The sequence below is a fragment of the Coptis chinensis genome, chromosome 9, assembly GCF_015680905.1.
Source record: "Coptis chinensis isolate HL-2020 chromosome 9, ASM1568090v1, whole genome shotgun sequence".
NCBI classification, from domain to species: Eukaryota; Viridiplantae; Streptophyta; class Magnoliopsida; order Ranunculales; family Ranunculaceae; genus Coptis; species Coptis chinensis.
This window is the reverse complement of record NC_141464.1, coordinates 48,374,403-48,392,251: the sequence shown is the minus strand read 5'-3', so window position 1 is coordinate 48,392,251 and position 17,849 is coordinate 48,374,403. Positions and strand designations below refer to the sequence as shown.

General features: G+C 39.4%; 1 protein-coding gene, 1 long non-coding RNA gene and 1 pseudogene across 4 annotated transcripts in view; 1 reads left to right on the top strand and 2 right to left on the bottom strand.

Moving 5' to 3' along the window:
* Positions 1-5,738, top strand: part of LOC147476416 (4-coumarate--CoA ligase-like 9) — a 52,030-nt gene extending 46,292 nt beyond the window's left edge. Inside the window, exon 9 of the mRNA XM_086585722.1 lies at positions 5,587-5,738. Coding sequence (XP_086441848.1) covers positions 5,587-5,707 — 121 coding nt within the window. The 3' untranslated portion in view covers positions 5,708-5,738. The remainder of the gene's footprint in view (positions 1-5,586) is intronic.
* A 3,137-nt stretch (positions 5,739-8,875) lies between these two features.
* Positions 8,876-10,231, bottom strand: LOC147476415 (uncharacterized; annotated as a pseudogene).
* A 3,889-nt stretch (positions 10,232-14,120) lies between these two features.
* Positions 14,121-17,488, bottom strand: LOC147476414 (uncharacterized). 3 transcript variants are annotated; one of them, XR_015208834.1, is made up of 7 exons: positions 16,271-16,308; positions 16,102-16,158; positions 15,888-15,947; positions 15,069-15,128; positions 14,923-14,972; positions 14,682-14,809; positions 14,121-14,291 (listed from the first exon to the last, which is right to left on the bottom strand). It is a non-coding gene; the product is annotated as an uncharacterized LOC147476414 (long non-coding RNA). The 3 variants fall into 3 exon arrangements; XR_015208832.1 differs by lacking the exons at positions 16,102-16,158; positions 16,271-16,308 and adding an exon at positions 17,389-17,488; XR_015208833.1 differs by lacking the exon at positions 16,271-16,308 and having other exon boundaries at positions 16,102-16,210.
* Positions 17,489-17,849: the final 361 nt, after the last annotated feature.

The window sequence follows — 17,849 nt, the reverse complement described above, 5'->3', positions numbered from 1 at the left end:
GTTGAAAAAAATTTACAACGGAATGTACTGAAATTACAAAGCAATGTAAGGAAAGTCCAGAGCAGAGGACTAGGGCTGTTTGTAAATGTATAAAACCATAGCACTTTTGTGAACAGAAATGTGTTTGCTATGTATGATGTCTTAATGAGAATGGGAATTGTATACCAGATATATGAGAGATGCATGGGGCAAGGAGAGTGGCCCTCCCAGTGGGAGTCAACGCTTACTGGAGGGGGAAGTAGCGGAGGGGATGAGCCTTTCGCTTATACTAGAGAGGGGAAGAACCTAGAATAAGAGGAGTTGTTCCAACAGGCTTGAGAGCCCGATCAAGCCTGCGGAGTGGGATGAGCCCTCCACGGATAAGAGATACAAGAGACACATGGGGCAAAGAAAGTGGCCCCAATGGGCGCCGACGTTTATCGGAGGGAGAGGCAGCGGAGGGGATGATCCCTTCGCTGACACTAGAGATGGTGTGAGCCTAGAACAAGAGGAGTTGATCCAACAGACTTGAGAGCCTGATCGAGCTCGCCGAGTGGGATGAGCCCTTCGTGGATCAGAGATGCAAGAGGCATATGAGGCAAAGAGAGTGGCCCCAGCAAGCTTCAGTGATTAACAAAGAGAGAGACAGCGGAGTGGATGAGCCCTTCGCTGACACTAGGGATGGAGAGAGCTTGGAACAAGAAGAGTTGTTCCAACGGGCTTGAGTGCCAGATCGAGCCCACGGAGTGGGATGCGCCCTCCGCAGATCAGAGATGCACAGCGGAGGGGATGAACCCTTTGCTGACACTAGGGATGGGGAGAGCCTGGAACAAGAGGAGTTGTTTAAATAGGCTTGAGAGCCTGATCGAGCCCACGGAGTGGGATAAGCCCTCCACGGATCATGGATGCAAGAGATACAAGGGGCAAAGAAGCTGGCCTACATCGGACCGCACCACATGACCGGGCACACCACACAACTCAATAGAGACGGCGAAGTGGCCTAGTGAGATGAGGAAAGCTTCGGGGGTGAAAATTGTAAGAGTGCTCTAAGGAGCGCGCAAAGGACTAACTAGAGATATGTGGATGTACATATACAGATACTTTGCAAATCAGACAAGTAGATAAAGCAAGAAGATAAAAAGATAGCGTGCATGATAAGCATAATCAAACATTAAAATCACTCAACATGGGCGAAGCAAATCGCGAGTTAATAACCAATTTTTTACTACAAAGAGATCTAGGGCATTCCCTAGTTGGACTCATCAACCATCGTCTCCTCGGTAGTGTGTTCAACAGTTGCAGCGATGGGTTCCTCAGGGACAGCTGCAGGGGAGGTATTTTCGCCTATCACAGGGCCCTCGGGAGTGACAGTAGGGGCCGAGGCTCCTTCTACGACGGCTTTGGGGTAGTCGATCACCGGGGTGGCAGGTCTTTCAGGAAGAAGGCGGCCTTCCTGTGTGAGCCGCTCAAACTCTTCCTGGATCTTCCTGGTCACCCTCTTGTCAGCCAGGGCCTTGAAGCGGTCGCGAAGAATCATCATATTAGATTGATGCTGCTCCAGCAGCTTGGAGGTAGCATCCTTATGGGCCTGGCTGAGGGCGGTTGTGGTCTGCTGGTGCTGAAGGGTGAGGGCGTCTAAATCAAGATGGTGTTGGTGGAGGAGCACTTCCCTTTGACGGCTCAGGCGCTTGTTGACCGTGTCCATGTACCATTGATGAGAGGACTCCCCAGACGTAAGTTCATCCTATGCCTTGACTTTGGCCAAATTGGCAGCTGCCAGATCAGATTGAAGTCCGACATAGGTGGCTCTTAAGCCAATGGGGCCGTTAAGTTCTTGCTCCAAGGCGGTCACCTTCGTCTTGGCATTGAACAGGCCGCGGATCATAAAAGAGATGTCCAGGCTCACCTGGGATAAAAAAAAAAGGAAGATGGATAAAAATAAATAAATAAATAAATAAAGTTGTACCCTTTCCCAGTTGGTGTACAACGAGGTGCGGTGTTGGTCGAACGACCCCCCATCCGCATAGGCTATGTCCTTGGGCAAGTGAGCATTATAGAACAAGGAGGAGGCCACGACAGCATTGTCCAGAGCGGAGTCCGACATGCTTACCATACGGTTGCACACCTTGAAAATAGGACGGAAGTCCTCTGCAACGGCAAGTTCGAAGGAGTGGGCGGTAGGCGGAACCAGTTCTTTGCCATGCTGGCGTGTGCGGGGTGAGGAGACAACAGGGTGAAGAGGCCGGAGCTTGTTCTGTGGAGGCAGAGTCCCGCTAAGTGTTGTGGGTAGGCTCTTCAGATGTAGTGGTCCGCTGCCTCTTGGAAGGAGGCTGGTCAACAGGAGCTGGAACTCCGCTGGAGGGAACTTCCATCACCTCATCCTCATCAGATTCACTATCAAACAACTTTTGCTTATGAACATCCATGTTAGCGGAAGGGGAGGGAGGAGAAGTATATTGATCGTCCCAGGCGGAGATGGAATGGTATGATGGGATATGTTCTTGTGCCGAAGGGCGGGGTGGATCGGAAGATTCAAGGGGTGCGGGGGAGTGAGAGGAAGTTCGAAGAGGCTGACGGCGTGAAGTATGGGGGCGGGGCCTAGACCTTGGAGGTGGAGAGGATTGGGGCTTCCGCTCCTTAGGAGGGGAGGATGGTAAAAGGGTGCGGATAGATCGCTGATACGCCGCAGGTCGGGGATGGGCAGTAATGGAGTCGCGGTAGTGGGATGGATACCTAGCTAATCAGCTTGGGCAGAGCCTAGGTCGCGAAGTTTTTGGAAAACAGGGCAAGTGATCTGAGTGTAAATTTGGGATTTGGAGTCTGATCGCCAACCTGCAAACAAGAGAGACTGTGGGTTAGCAGATAACTTGAATAGCGCAACAGGGAAGGTGGAAAGATCTAGGATACCCACCACTGGTGATGAAGGCGAGATTGTTAAGTGTTAAGTTAGAAGGAAGGTCCGCGGATAGAAAGTTACCCGATACATATAGAGGGTAGTGATGTCACACCTTGTCGGAAGTGGTGACACGGAGGAGGAATGTTTGTTTCATAGGATGTACGCAAAAGGACTGGTACCCGACACCTACATCTTTAGTACTCTTCTTGAGGTAGTATTGAGAGAAGATATCACGGCTACTTATCTTGGGTTCGCCAGTTTTGTTATATGAGTTCGCGGCATACATAATCCGCCAAAAATTACCGATGCCTTGGCAGGGGGGAATGTTGAGATGGTTACACACCTCGACATCAAGACGAGTGAGGGGAAGCCATAGACCGGCAACGATTTAGCCTACAGTAACAACAAGATTTTTTGAACCAAGTGAGAGTAGTGGGTGACGGAGGGCATATGCTCCAATTCTATGTCAGCTGGGATCCCATAGGTAGCCCTAATAGCGCCCAAATTAGGTCTACGATATCTAGATGGCGGTGGTAGCAGAGTGCCCTAGCGGCCAGAGGTAGAGAGGGCCGCAGCAGGATCAAGAGGGGGGAGAAGCTACCTCAGTAGAATGAGAAGAGGATGAGGCACCGAACCGGGGCCCGACATAGGAAAAGAAGATGAATAGATTCTAGATGTGGAACCAGCACAAAAATAGTACAAACTAAAGAAGACAAAGCTTAGAAAACTTACCAAGCGAAGGGAAGAGTGAGATGATGAGCCTGGAGGAAGAACCCGGACGGAAAGATAGCACACCACTGGTGATATCGCTAGGGAGAAGCAAGTGAACCAGTGAGGGATCGAGAGAAGAATGTAAAATAGGGAGGAAGGCTAAGAGAAAGGGGAAAACTGAAAATAGAGTGGGGAAGGAAGAAGAAAGAGCGAAGTTTAAATAGAATGGAGGGCAAAAGAGTAAATTCTAAGGCAGTGAGGAAATCGAAGAGTTGGCAGAAGTTCTAGCCAAAGGCTGAAACGTGGAAGTTCGAGAAACGAGGCGCCGCAGAAAACACGCGTGATGATGACCCATCCCATCACACACATCTCGAAGGGAAATGACCTCGTTTGGAAAAGAAATGTAGTAATGGGAATTCTGCCACGGAGTCGAGAAGGGGCATTTGTAGTGGCCTAATAGTGGATAGTGGACTGGGTCAGCGGAGAAGAAAGAGGAGCAGTGTAGTAAAGGAAGTAGGGGAGTACGGGATCGAGTCCGCGGAACCATAAGCAGCGGACGTTGCATATGTACGGTTGGAAAGTGAACCGAGGGATGTAGGGAGAGATGGACGATCTAGATTGGGGTGACCCAGTAAAGGAAAGGAGACTAAGCCAGCGGGACATAGAATGGAAGGTAGATTAATAAGATAACCTAGGTAGCATGAGAACACAGCCGCGGAACCCTAGATTGCGGACGTGGACTATGTACGGTAAAAAGGAGGGCCATAGATGGGGGGACAGGTGGACGATCCGAATACGAGGGAAAGGGGTATAAAAAGAAGGGGAGGGGAACAGAGAAGAGAGGGCCGCACAGTAAGAAGAAGAGAGAAAGAGAAAAGAGTGTAAAAGAGAGAAGAGTGAGTGGGTGTTTGTAATCTTACATTTTTCACCAATTTAATTTGTTTAGATTTTAGGTTCTTACATTAGGCAAACTCCGACCTATATTGATCTAATTTAGCAAACACATATTTCCTTTAGCATCGTCCACTACTATATATTACATGATTTTTCTTCCAAATGCAGCCACTAGTGTTTTAAATCTATTTAATTGTGAATATTACACACACACAGGGTTGTACAAGGACCCATTGGGCGAACCTAAAACAAAGGGAATTCTTAAATTTGGCGAGAATGATCTCCCAACCGTGGAGAACATCCTGACAAAAATTTAGATAATTTCTGTTGACATATATGAGCATCTAATATTTTAATAGAATTGACTTTTCACAGAAGCTCAAGCTTACGGAGAAATTGACAATTTAACATGGTATCAGAGCCACTGGTTTCTGAGAGGTCTCGGGTTCAACTCCTACCAGGTAAAGATATCCAGTCCTCCTACCTGTGTATTTCCAGTAGGATTGAAGATGTCCAGTCCTTCTACCTGTGTCCCGCTGAGGGGTCTGAAGATGTCCAGTCCGTCTAGTCTTTCTATCTGTATCCCGCTAAGGGGAAGTGTTGACACATATGAGCCTCTAATATATTAATAGAATTGACCATTCACATAACTTCGAACTTATAAAGAAATCGGCAATTTAACATGGTATGTCCAGTCATTCTATTTGGTCCAGCGAGACCGTTGAGGGGGAGTGTTGACATATATGAGCCTCTAATATATTAATAGAATTGATCTTTAACATAAATTCGAGCTTATTGAGAAATTAGCAATTTAATAATTTCCACATTCTAAACTTTAAAAAATAAGAGGGTTGAATTAATCAATATATAACTTTAAGCAGAGATAACTTAGCGCTGGAGTAGGTTAGTTCGAGTTAATATCATAGTTGGTCAATCTATTATTTTCTTTTAGTTAAACATGTTTATGAAGGTCCTTAGCGAGATGATAATGCCTTGTCCATGCATCACTGTGCAAATTGTGATTATTGAACCCAGTTTGCTTTGATTTACGTTTATTTGTTATTTTGGTTATTTACTGACTCGTATGTGTGCATTGCTTATGATAGGTACCCTGATGAAGATGCAGGGCAAATTCCCATGGCATTTGTTGTGAGAAAACCTAGCAACAATCTGACTGAAGCTGAAGTCATGGATTTCATGGCTAAAAAAGCAAGGCAACTTTCCTAGATCACATTCATTGCTTATTTGCTTAGGACCAAGGGTGCTAATGGATACTGGTATTTTGCATCCAACTAATCATCATAGATAATGAATTAAAATTTATTTCATATTTACTTACATTATAGATTCGGTTTGACATGTTAAACGTCAGTCTAATGGATACCACATTAATAGGGATTATCCCTACAACTAAATTAGTGGCTCTGGCACTACTGACCTGGCTCCCACTAAAAAGGTATTTGCATATCAGATAACCTCCTACTTCGAATATATAAACTTTTAAAGTAAAAACTGAAAACAAGGTGGAGGAAAATTATGCAACCCCACCCCCACCCCCACCCCCACCCCACCCCATATACAGTGTACCCACACCATTCTGGGAATTCCGATCAGTTTTTAAATGGGATCCTCTGAAAAGCCCTCTTTCTGGAGATGTGGATACAAATGAAACTAGTTATCATAAAGGCTCAGGTCCAAATGAAGTAGCAATGCAAGTGCAGTGAAGAAGGGTAGCAATGTTGACAAAATGTGATGCTGATGTTGCTAAACCGAAGTAGCTAGGATAGGAACATTGACTCCTTGTCGTTATCAGTCCCATGGAAGCAAGTGAGGTGATAGTCAGAAATCTTTGTATTTTATTGAAAACCAACAAAATTCTCCAAAATAACCTTTCCATTCAGGGTTGTAGTGTTTTTTAGCAATTGTTATGCCTTTTCGTGTTTTTAACGAACTTTGCATTGCATGTTGCTTTCTTCCCTCTTGTTGGTTACTACATCCCTATGCAAGAAAAAGTCTACCGGATTGTTTTGTTGCATTTTGATCTGTAGTATCATCCATCGCTTCGTTGGGATTTTGATCAATTTATGGACAAGAAACAATTTGTATATTTGTTCACACAGTACGTATTAGTTATTTATATGGGTGTCGTCGCTCAGAAAATCAGCAGAAAGATAGGTCTCTCTAGGTAAGACAACCGCTACACCTCAGCTTCCTTAGGAATTTAGAACATTGTTAAAATTCCAAGACACACACCAAAGCTCGTTTACGGACGTGTAAGTATCCTTTATCTCCTCGGATAGTGCTAATCTTTCTGTTCTAGACTTGTAGGATGAATAGCGTAAGTAACTGTTAAGAAAAAGCATTTGGAGCGAGCTAAAAGATTAGCTTCGCAATGGATTAGTTGGTCTGATCTTGGTAAATGCTACAAAAGATGGATCCTAGGCTAACCAGATAGGATCACTGCCCACTAGTATTGCTTCCATATTTATTCACAAAATTCCAATTGGACAGCAAAGAAAATGGTCGTTCTTCGGTATAGCATCAGGTAAGCTCATTAGAAGTAGGTTATTTTCACTTCATTACTTTTCAATTTCCCTGGCTTTTTATGGGGTATTAATCTCTCTCACAATCAATATATATATATATATAGAATTAAACAACTAATTAAGAGACAACACACAAGAATTATAGTGGTTCGGTGCCAATGCGGCAACCTACGTCCACGGGAGAAGAAAGGTTTTGCTTAATTGAGTTTGGTTTGTGTTACAGAGGTGTTTATATAGCACAACATGAGTGCATATTCGTGTCTCATGTTTCTAAAAGGATTTGAGACTTTCATTTATAGAAAACATACGAATCTGACAAATCTCTGTCAAAACCGACTAGGGCGCGCCCCGCGCTCATATTAGTCTTGGTCAAGGCGTGACCCGTGCTCTTGTCTTGACGAACCTCTAGGAGATTGAGCGTGCCCCGCCCTCGACTTTGCTTGGCCAAGGGCGCAACTCGCACCTTCTCTTTCTTCTTCCACACTCCCCCTCCAGTCAGGGGCGGATCTAGGATTTTAGATAAGGGGGGGCTGCCATGGAGTTAATCTTTAAAGATTTTTTTAGGAACCAATAAGCTAGCATTGATAAACAAAAGAATTATCGCTTTTATTACATTACCCAAAATGGACAAAATAGTGTTTTCACTATAAACCTAGACAAATATAATAAAGAAATGTGCAAAGAATAACATAGCACATTAGCATCACACTAGTGAAGTTTTGACCTGCGTGGATTCTTATCAAATACATCTATTATTGCATCCAAATCAACTTCTTTAGCAAATTCCCGTTCAATGTAAATAGTCATGCAATCTGCAAGAAATTCATCCCCCATCTTGTTACGAAGTCGTGTTTTGAGCAATTTCATAGCTGAGAATGCTCGTTCTGTAGTTGTCGTGGAAACAGGAAGTGTCAAGACAAGACGAATCAATCTATCAATCAAATAATAGATATTGATCTTTCTTGTTTCAACTAGTCTTTGACATAATTCGGAGATGGTAGACAACTTCTGAAAAAGAGGATGCTTGAGCACATCAAGTTTGTAATGTTGCAGTTGACTTCTCAAATGATGTATCTCTTGTTTCGTGAAGTCTCCACAATAAAACTTTTCTGCGAGTTTGCAAATGTCATCAATGCTGAAGGACTTAAAAGCATCTTTCGGATCCAAAGCAGAACTAAGATAAAGAAGCTCTATTGTTTCTTCTGGAAATCTGTTATTTAATTCCACCAACTGGTAATCTATTACAGCATTAAATAACTCGACGCGGTAGTGGTGCTCAACTGTAATGTAATCTTTCTACTGGCAAGAACGACCTGTACCCGCCATGTGTCGAGCACCCATATCAGGCATATCAATGTCATGTTTTTTGCAAAACAAAATCACATCACTAAGGAAAGCGTCCCAAGAAGATCCTCTTAATTCTTGAAGAAGTGCTTTCGTACTAGAGACTAAGCTTATAGCATTTAAAATGTCTTAGGACTTTTCTTGCAGGGCTTTACATAAGACATTAGTAATTCTCATAGTCTTATGCAATAAATGAAAAAGAAAGACAAACTCAAAACTTTTCATTGCAAGAATAGCACCTTTAGCTTCTCCACGCATAGAGTTAGTTGCTTGACCCGTTCTTCATGACGCTTTCAAGAACTATACAAATTGAATCAAACATCTCTTTCAGGCTACAAACCGAAGCAAAATGAGAACTCCATCTAGTATCTCCTACTCGTTGCGAAGTAGAAACTTGATTAGCTCCTTTTCCAAAGAACAAGTTCACCACTAGCTACCAAAGATATCAATTTCATTTTTCCGAAAGTATCTTCCAACTCCCCGCTTACGGCAGGCAATATGAAGATTAACAATAGAAGCCAACTTGGAAAAAACAACCAAACATCGAAACATCTTTAGAAGCCGCAACTAGAGCAAGTTGTAGACGATGTGCAAAGCAATGCACATAATATGCATATGGACACTCCTTCAGAAACAATGCCTGTAATCCATTCCATTGACCACGCATATTGCTAGCACCATCATAACCTTGACCTCTCATATTTATAATATGCAAATTATGGCGAGCAAGGATATTGCATATAGCTTCTTTCAAAGTTAAAGCACAAGTGTCTTTAACACCAACAATACCAAGAAAATACTCTCTAACAAAACCACCTCTATCAACAAATCTTAGGACAATCGCCATTTGCTCCTTGTTTGAATTATCTTGTGCTTCATCAACAAGGACACAAAATTTTGCATCACCAATTTCCTCACGAATTCTCTCTCTCACTTTATCGGCATAGATATGCAAAAGTGCCTTTTGAATTGAATGTGAGGTATATGTAGCATTTCTCGGAGCATCTTTTAATAATTCTGCAACCTTGTCATTCAACATCGCTGCAAATCCCAACACTCCCTTGAAATTTCCACCATTTTTTGACTTTTTGGACTCGTCATGGCCTCTAAAAGAAATCCCTTGTAGTGCAAGAAATTGAATACACTAAAGAATAGTTTTGACTAGCAAACGGTTCTTAACAACCTCTTCTTTAGATAATGTATTTAACACATTATCTATATGTCGAGAAGGATTCATGAAATTTTCACAAGCTATCATCGCCGACCTATGAGGTGAGCATGGACCTCCTTCATGTTGCAAAAAGGAACACTTCTTTCCATTATTAATCTTCTTCCAACATTTAAAACCTTCAACAGTGAATGCAGGATGCTTCGGCGGATTTGTTTCAAATATAAAACATGGTAAACAATAAGCTCTATCCGTATGGAGTGAGTACTCTAGCCAAGGAAATAGTGTGAACCAAGAGGAGTTGAACCGGCGAGTTTGCCTTCCGAATATGGTGGATGGATACTCTTTCTCACTGAGTTCAAGTAACCAACGCCCCTTTCCAAGAAAAGCTCGTCGAACATCATCTTGTTGATTAACCGGGTAATTATATATTGGAGTACGTTTACCCAGATCACGTTCAAATAAAGATGTGGATTCAACTTCTCCAACACTAACTCTTTGGGCTTGAGGAGAAGGTTCAACTTGCTCAATTTCAACAACTTGAACTTGTGAAGGAGGTTGGCCATCTCTATCAAGTCTTGAAATATCAAGACTAGATGATGTAGAAGTTACATCATTTTTCGGGGTGACATCTTTGGGTTTAAAGAAGGAAAACATGGTTTTCATTTTCTTACGAGCTTGATGTTCAGACATTCTTACCTAAGATAGATCATAATAATTTCGTAATCAATAGTTTGCTCTATACTAAAAACAAAATATATATATATATATATATATCACAATAATAACTACAATAATATTCAACTAATTAAATAAGACAAAAAATTAAATGACAATCTAATACTCCAATATAAACTATAAGTTAACAAGACAATAAGTCAAGTAGAGAATACATTAGTATTTGAAAATTAAAAAACAAAAACGAAATAAAAAATATAGGAATAATACAAAACAATTTACCTTAGCCCTTAGCTAATGAATAACCGAATATGAAATAAAATGATAAATAGGTTAGGCGCTGAATTGGAACCCCATTTGGAAGAAGATAATAATAGAGAACAAAATTTTCTTTTTATGAACAAGCATCACGAAAGTGTAATACGACCGCAGTGCGTTCAGTTTTTTTGTTGACCTTTCTGTTTTTTTTTCTTCGGTGTTACTTTTTTTGAGAATCTTGGATTGTGAGTTGTGAGAAACTGTGATAGAGAGATAGTGACTTGTGGGCCCCTATTGTGAGTTGTGATTTTTTTTTTTTTTTTTTTTTAATAGAGTAATAGGAAGTTAGAAACAGCAAACGTGACAAGACCAAACTATAATTGATTGTGACTTGTGGGCCTATCATCTATGGGCTACTGTGCATACTACTATTTTTTTTTTGGGGGGAAAGTTTGGGGGCAGAGCCCGGTCACCAACCTTTTACATCCACCCCTGCCTCCAGTTGGTGCGAAGATATCCAGCGAACCCAACTTGGAGAGAATATCATGGAACTTGGAAGGTGGAAGTCCCTTGGAAAAAAATGTCTGCAAGCTGTTGATCACTTCGAACAAAGGAGGTAGTGACAATGTTAGACTGTACTTTTTCACGCACAAAATGACAGTCAACTTCAATATGCTTAGTTATCTCATGAAACACCGGATTTGCAGCAGTATGCATAACAGCTTGATTATCACAGTAAAGTGTAGTTGGCAGATTCAACCCAAAACACAAATCCTTCAGAAGAACGCGAAGCCATATGATTTCACTGGTGGTGGAAGTAATAGCCATGTACTCAGCTTCTTCACTGGAACGAGCCACTACATTATGTTTCTTGCTCTTCCAAGTGACTAAATTTCCTCCCACAAAGGTACAATAACCGAAAGTAGACCTTCGATCAACTGGACATCCTGCCCAATCAGCATCTGTATAAGCAGTAATAAATGTATGCCCATTTTTCCGCATCCAAATACCTCTGCCTGGTGACCCTTTCAGATACTGCAGTAGTCTAGAAACTACATTCATATGTGGAGTCCTTGGAGCCTACATAAAACGACTAACTAAGCTTACTGCATAAAAAATATCTGGTCAAGTAATAGTTAAATATATTGGTTTACCAACTAATCGCTGATACTGACCAATGTCAATAAGAAGATCACCGGTGTTGTCTAACTTGGCTCCACTGTCAGTTGGAGAATCAGATAGTTTTACCCCCAACTTTCCTGCTTCACTCAAAAGATCCAACACATACTTTCTTTGATTTAGAAATATACCTCTTTTTGAATAAGCAATTTTGATCCCAAGAGAGTACTTCATAATACCCAGATCCTTTATGGAAAATTTCTTGTGCAGTAACTCCTTGACCTTAGAAATCTCGATATGCTCATCACCTGTGATAACTATGTCATCAACATAAATAAGAACAATAACCAAGCCTGGCCTGCTATATTTAACAAATATGGAAAGATCAACATCACTTCGCTTAAGGTTGGTCATAGCTAGAACATAACTGAGCTTGGCATGCCACGCTCGTGGAGATTGTTTAAGTCCATAGATAGCCTTTTTTAACTTGCATACTAATCCAACCTTAGTCTCCTTTGGATGTCCAGGTGGGATGCTCATATACACTTTTCTTTAAGATCTCCATGTAAGAATGCATTTTTCACATCCATCTGAAATAATTTCCAGTCTTGATTTACAGCTAGTGATACAAGAACTCTAAACGTGATCATCTTTGCAACTGGTGCAAAAGTCTCCTTGTAGTCCTGACCATAAGTTTGGGTGAATCCCCTTGCAACAAGTCGAGCTTTAGATCTCTCTAAGGAACCATCACTGTTAAACTTGTTTCTGAACACCCACTGACAATCAACAATTTTCTTTCCATACGATAACATAACAATATCCCAAGTTTTATTCTCGTCTAGAACACGAAGTTCTTCTTGCATCGCCTTTCTCCATACTGTACGAGACACTACAAGAATGCAGACTTTTAGCCACGACCCAAATCCGTGGGCAAAAACCTTTAGCCACGGATATCGACTGTCGCAAGACAATGCGGTTTCGACCTGTCGCCAAAAGTTTAGCTACAGCATAAAACCGTGGGTAAATGCTATGGTCCACGCGACAACTCAAGCCGTAGCAACTTCCCACTGATAATGGTCGTGGGGAAAGCCGTGGCAGTTGCCATTGAAAATGGCCGTGGAAATAGTTGTAGCAAAAGTTGCTTTGCCACGCACATTGTTTGTACAATAGCTACAGACATTGGCCGTAGCTAAAACATTTTAGATTAAAAAAAAAAAAAAAAAAAAAAAAAAAAAAAAAAATATATATATATATATATATATATATATATATATATATATATATATATATATATATAATTATTGTTTTATATACAACCACCAGTCATCTATAATACTAAACCAAAACTTCTTTTACCAACAAATAGTATTTCGAGTGCAAATCCAAAACAAACAAACATAACAATACAAAACCAAAAAGCAACATCTTGATGACACTAGATACAAGTCATTCAATTAAAAAATCATGAGTTATGCCTGACTTCAAAATACAAATGACTGAATGTACATGAAAAATTTAAAATGATACTTCCCAATCCATAAGATAATATCACAATCCAATAGAAAAAAAAAACATCCCAATCCCGGCCTGCCAAAGTCGCATGTATGTCAACAAGCTTAAGGTTCGTCTTCAGGATAGTGGCTTCAATTTGAATACCGACATGGCCTAACACTTGGCAAGTACTCAGCTTGGAAGCAAGGCTTTCTTCACAATCAGCTGGGAAAGAAACAAGAAATTTTTAGAAACAAACACTTTATTTGTTCTTAGAATTTGACGTGGTCTGAACTCAAGCAACTAAAACTTAATACTAACTGAATTCCGTTAAAGAAAGAACTACAAAGGTAATTGTCATAAATAAGTTGAATCCTTCAAGCTAGAATCCAATCCTAATTGAAAACCCATGTAAATCATTAGAAGAAAGTAAAAAATGAAATTTCAATTCTATCAAGTGTTGGTGGATCAATACCATCTCCAAATAGGCATCGTGTAATTCCATTTATATATATATATATATATATATATATATATATATATATAAAATGAATTATTACATCGATGCCTATTTGGAGATTATATATATATATATATATATATATATATATATATATATATATATATATATATATAACAACTTTAAGGGAAGAACCTCATCAAGGACCGTTGTAACTCAAAGCACCATTACAACAACAACAACAACTGTACTACTCTTAGAAACGTAGATGCACAACAACATTATTGTGTAATCTTATCAACGAGCAATATGTGTACTTAAGTTCTATAACACAAGTGAACCTAAGCAACAACAAAGCATCTGAAAGTTGATGTGAGATAATAATAAGGGAAATATCCGTACAATTGGACTAATATGCTAAAAAAGATGCCATGGTATAAGGGTCTGTAGTAAGCATATGTTTCCCTTGTAGAATTTTAATACATAGTAAACTACACAGAGGTATCTTATAGTTAGCATCAAAAGTGAATGGCTTAAAATTTATATTAAAATGTTGGAGTAGGAAACTTACGAGTGGGAACCGCTGTTGCCTCTTGCTTTTCCTGCTGGGATTGATATTCCTGTTTCTCCAAGTCTCCAAGTCCTTAACAAACTGAGCAGCTTCACTTAACGATCGACGTCTTTCCTCGTCCAGAAGCAGAGGGCTACAGCTACCAGTTTCCGTGTGATCTATGCTGGAAAGATTCCCTACACAAGATTGCTTCATCATCAAATCTTTAATCCAAGTAACATCAAATATTGTTTGACTACTCTTAGAAGCTTTAGATGTATGTACAACTACGTACATAATTGGTTAATCTCATCAACCATCTACATATGTATTAGAGTATATAAAACAAGTGAATCTAAGAAGCCAAAAAACATCTAAAGTAACTATAAGAGAATATTTAGGCAAATATGCGTACATCTAATAAGCCAAAAAATGAGACAAGCCATGGTATAAGGATCTGCATTGAGCAGATAATATGACTCTTCTTGTTAAATTTCAATATAAATAAACTACATTTAGGGATCTTACAGTTAGCATAAAGTGAATGGCTTGAAATTTATAAAAAAATGTTGGAGCAGGAAGCTTACGAGTGGGAATTACTGCTCCCTCTTTTAATTCCAGTTGGTATGGCCCTCCCAGTTAGTCCAAGTCCTCGCCGGGCAATGCTCCTACACTCCCAAGATCTGTATGACTATCTGAAGCAACTGAAGAACGACTGTAGGAAAATACATGAAACTACATCATATAAAAAACAAAGTAGTACAAGAGTGAATTTGTGCATTAAAACTTGTGCGTGATGTGCCATGTAAATGTGAGGGATGTACATACTCTTGCTCTGAAGTTCCATGGAGGGGCAATCAATTGTTGGCATCAAAAGTCTGGAATTATGAAAAGTACCCCAAGTGATGTACCAATCAATAATATGACAATATCCCCATCAAAAGAAAATGCACAAGAACTAAAACTCTTACGACCTTTAGCCCCGAAGTTCTTCTGCCTCTCTTACGACTGCACCAGTTACCAGTTTCTACGAGCTTCATAATAAGAGCATAGAGATGTTAGAATTAAACCGTTTCACCTTAAGAAATTAAGTACCATATCATGTCCCAAATTAAGTACCTTATGTATACCTTGAAAAAACTACAACACCTTTGGTATACCTTGATACATAAGACCATAGCTTATTGCTTATTGGGCACTACCTTTACCGTAAAGAACAAACAAAATCATACAATAAAATTTCAAATAAGACAATTAGGGTCACTACACTAGTGTCCTATAACAAGTATTAAACGAGAAGTTAATTAATGGTAGTCTGAAAATCTGTGATACGAAGAAAACAAACTGCGTCAAAGCTAGGATGCTGCCTATTTGCCAAAAGCAACACCACTTATGAACCTAATAGCTCTCTTAAGTATTTAGTGGCAAAAAACAGATTACAATTCAATACTCTATGGTAGTAATTTACAGGAGAAGCAACAACATCAATTCCACAAACAGAGAATCACTACAAGGCCACTGTCTAGTTGGAAAGAGTTTATGTGATAAGAAGCTTCTCTAAGAAAATTGACTAGCCAACAAAGCTTTAATTTCACAGGGATAGAAATCTAAGCAACAAGTAGAAACAAAGCATTTATACAAGCTACCAAAGCAATCAAATATTGAACAATTAAATATACAAGACCCATTATTATATGTATATATCAATCACAAATAAAAGTAGCATTGACAGTGTGTATCGTCTAAGGAAAAATGAATGACAAATAGAAAAAAGGTTCCAACTTCTAACTCACCGAGTATAGAAACCCAAAGTTCACATAAAGAATTATCCTCAACTAAAGAACCAATCTAACCTGAAGAAGAAAAAAAATATACACATTGCTATGAACCAATTGAAAGTAACAGTTAACATGTCCTTTCAAGCAAAAAAAATTTTTAACAGGTCCTTCCTGTGACAAATTATCATAAAAGCTGAAAAATACAGCCTTTCTTTGTTTGACGAATTACCAGTGGAGGCGTCAGCGACCGTGCAATTCGGGAAGCAGAGGCGGCACTAAATGCAAACTGACTTGGCACAAACAAATGGACAAAGCCTTAAGTTTTTCAAAGATTGATGGCAGTATATAAATTAACAATTTTACAGTTATAATAAATAGAGTTAGCCAATTCCCAGCACCTTTAGGACTACCCATGTTACTTAGTAGTGAGTACCAATCCTTAACTCGAAATACTCAATTCTAGAACATTGTTATACCTAACTCCACCTTCCATTTAAGTACCAAGCGAGATCTACTGTTACTGGTGATAAGGCTAGCAGAATATATATATATATATATATATATATATATATATATATATATATATATATATATATATATATATATATATAAGTAGGTTATAAACAAATCTGGAGTACTTACCCCTCAAAATCGTACTCAACAAATTCATATTTGTACTCTTTCATAAACCTATATACACAAGGAATTAGGGATACAAGAACAAAACCGCTTACAAATGAACGAAGGTTTAAAACAAACTGTAGGCTCATAAGAATATAAACAAAACTAATAAGGACATTCAAGTCTTCAAATCAAAACAATAAAACCAATCTGCAAAATTTATATGAGAAGAACAAAAAGGAATTTTTTTTTTACCTTTGAATTTATGGTAACTTAACACAAAAACCCAAGTTGAATACGACCTGAAAACCATTTCACTACCCCAAGAGTACCTATTTTTTTTTATAATAATAATAGTAATTAATTTTTTCTTTGATATTCTAGTCACTAATTCAGTTCTAAAATAAGGGTTTTGAGGGACACATGAATATTAAAGAGGGCATACCATTCAATTCGAACAAAGACAAAGTTGAGAAAGAGAAGTTCGTCAATTTCTAATTGACCAAGCTCGCACATTTCTACAACATCAAAAAAGTGTTACAAACTCAAGTTAATCTCCCCACTACAATTGTTTTCTAATTGAGAATCCTTGTTCAGAAGCCAGATAGCGCAGCTCATATTTATGAGCTCCATTTCTTTTATTCTTTAATTTCTAAAATAAACATTTTGAAAATTTATAAGAAATTCGACCAGTAACATTTTTGAAAGTCGGATTTCCCTTCTCAAATCCTATATTGTCAAGAAATTAGCGGCCTTTTAAGATAAAGCAACACTTTTCATGAACTAGGGTTTCAGTTTCGGGAAAACATAGAATCATAATGAATATTGAAAACCCAGAGTGAATCTATAGAACTACCATGATAAAGAACAAAGGATATCATTTCTAATTTCTTACCTTTGAGAATCGTTAGAAGAAGACACCCGAGTGCGTCCCCAACTTCAAACAGCAAGATATTTTAACTTTTTTTTTTTTTTTCTACAATACAAGATATTTTAACTCTTGTCTCATAATCTCAAGAGAAAGTGTTGATTGATCGAGTTCATCTTCGTTGGGCTAAACATTTCTTTTTCGTTAGTTTTAGATGAGATTAATGTTATATATACGGTACATCTTTGCCTACGATTCACGACAACATGCAAAAGAAGATCTTAAGCCGTTGGAACACATTCACACAAGTATCCAATGGTGAAGACCGTGGCGCCAGCCACGCCCTTAAATGTAGCTCAACAGTGGCTAAACGCAGCAGAAACTTGTCATGGACCTTTGTCAACTAGCTACGGTCCCTGTCTGTTGCCAAACAAGTGAGGGTTTTGGTCCATGGCTAAAAATCCGGGACATCCGTGGCATAAAGTCTA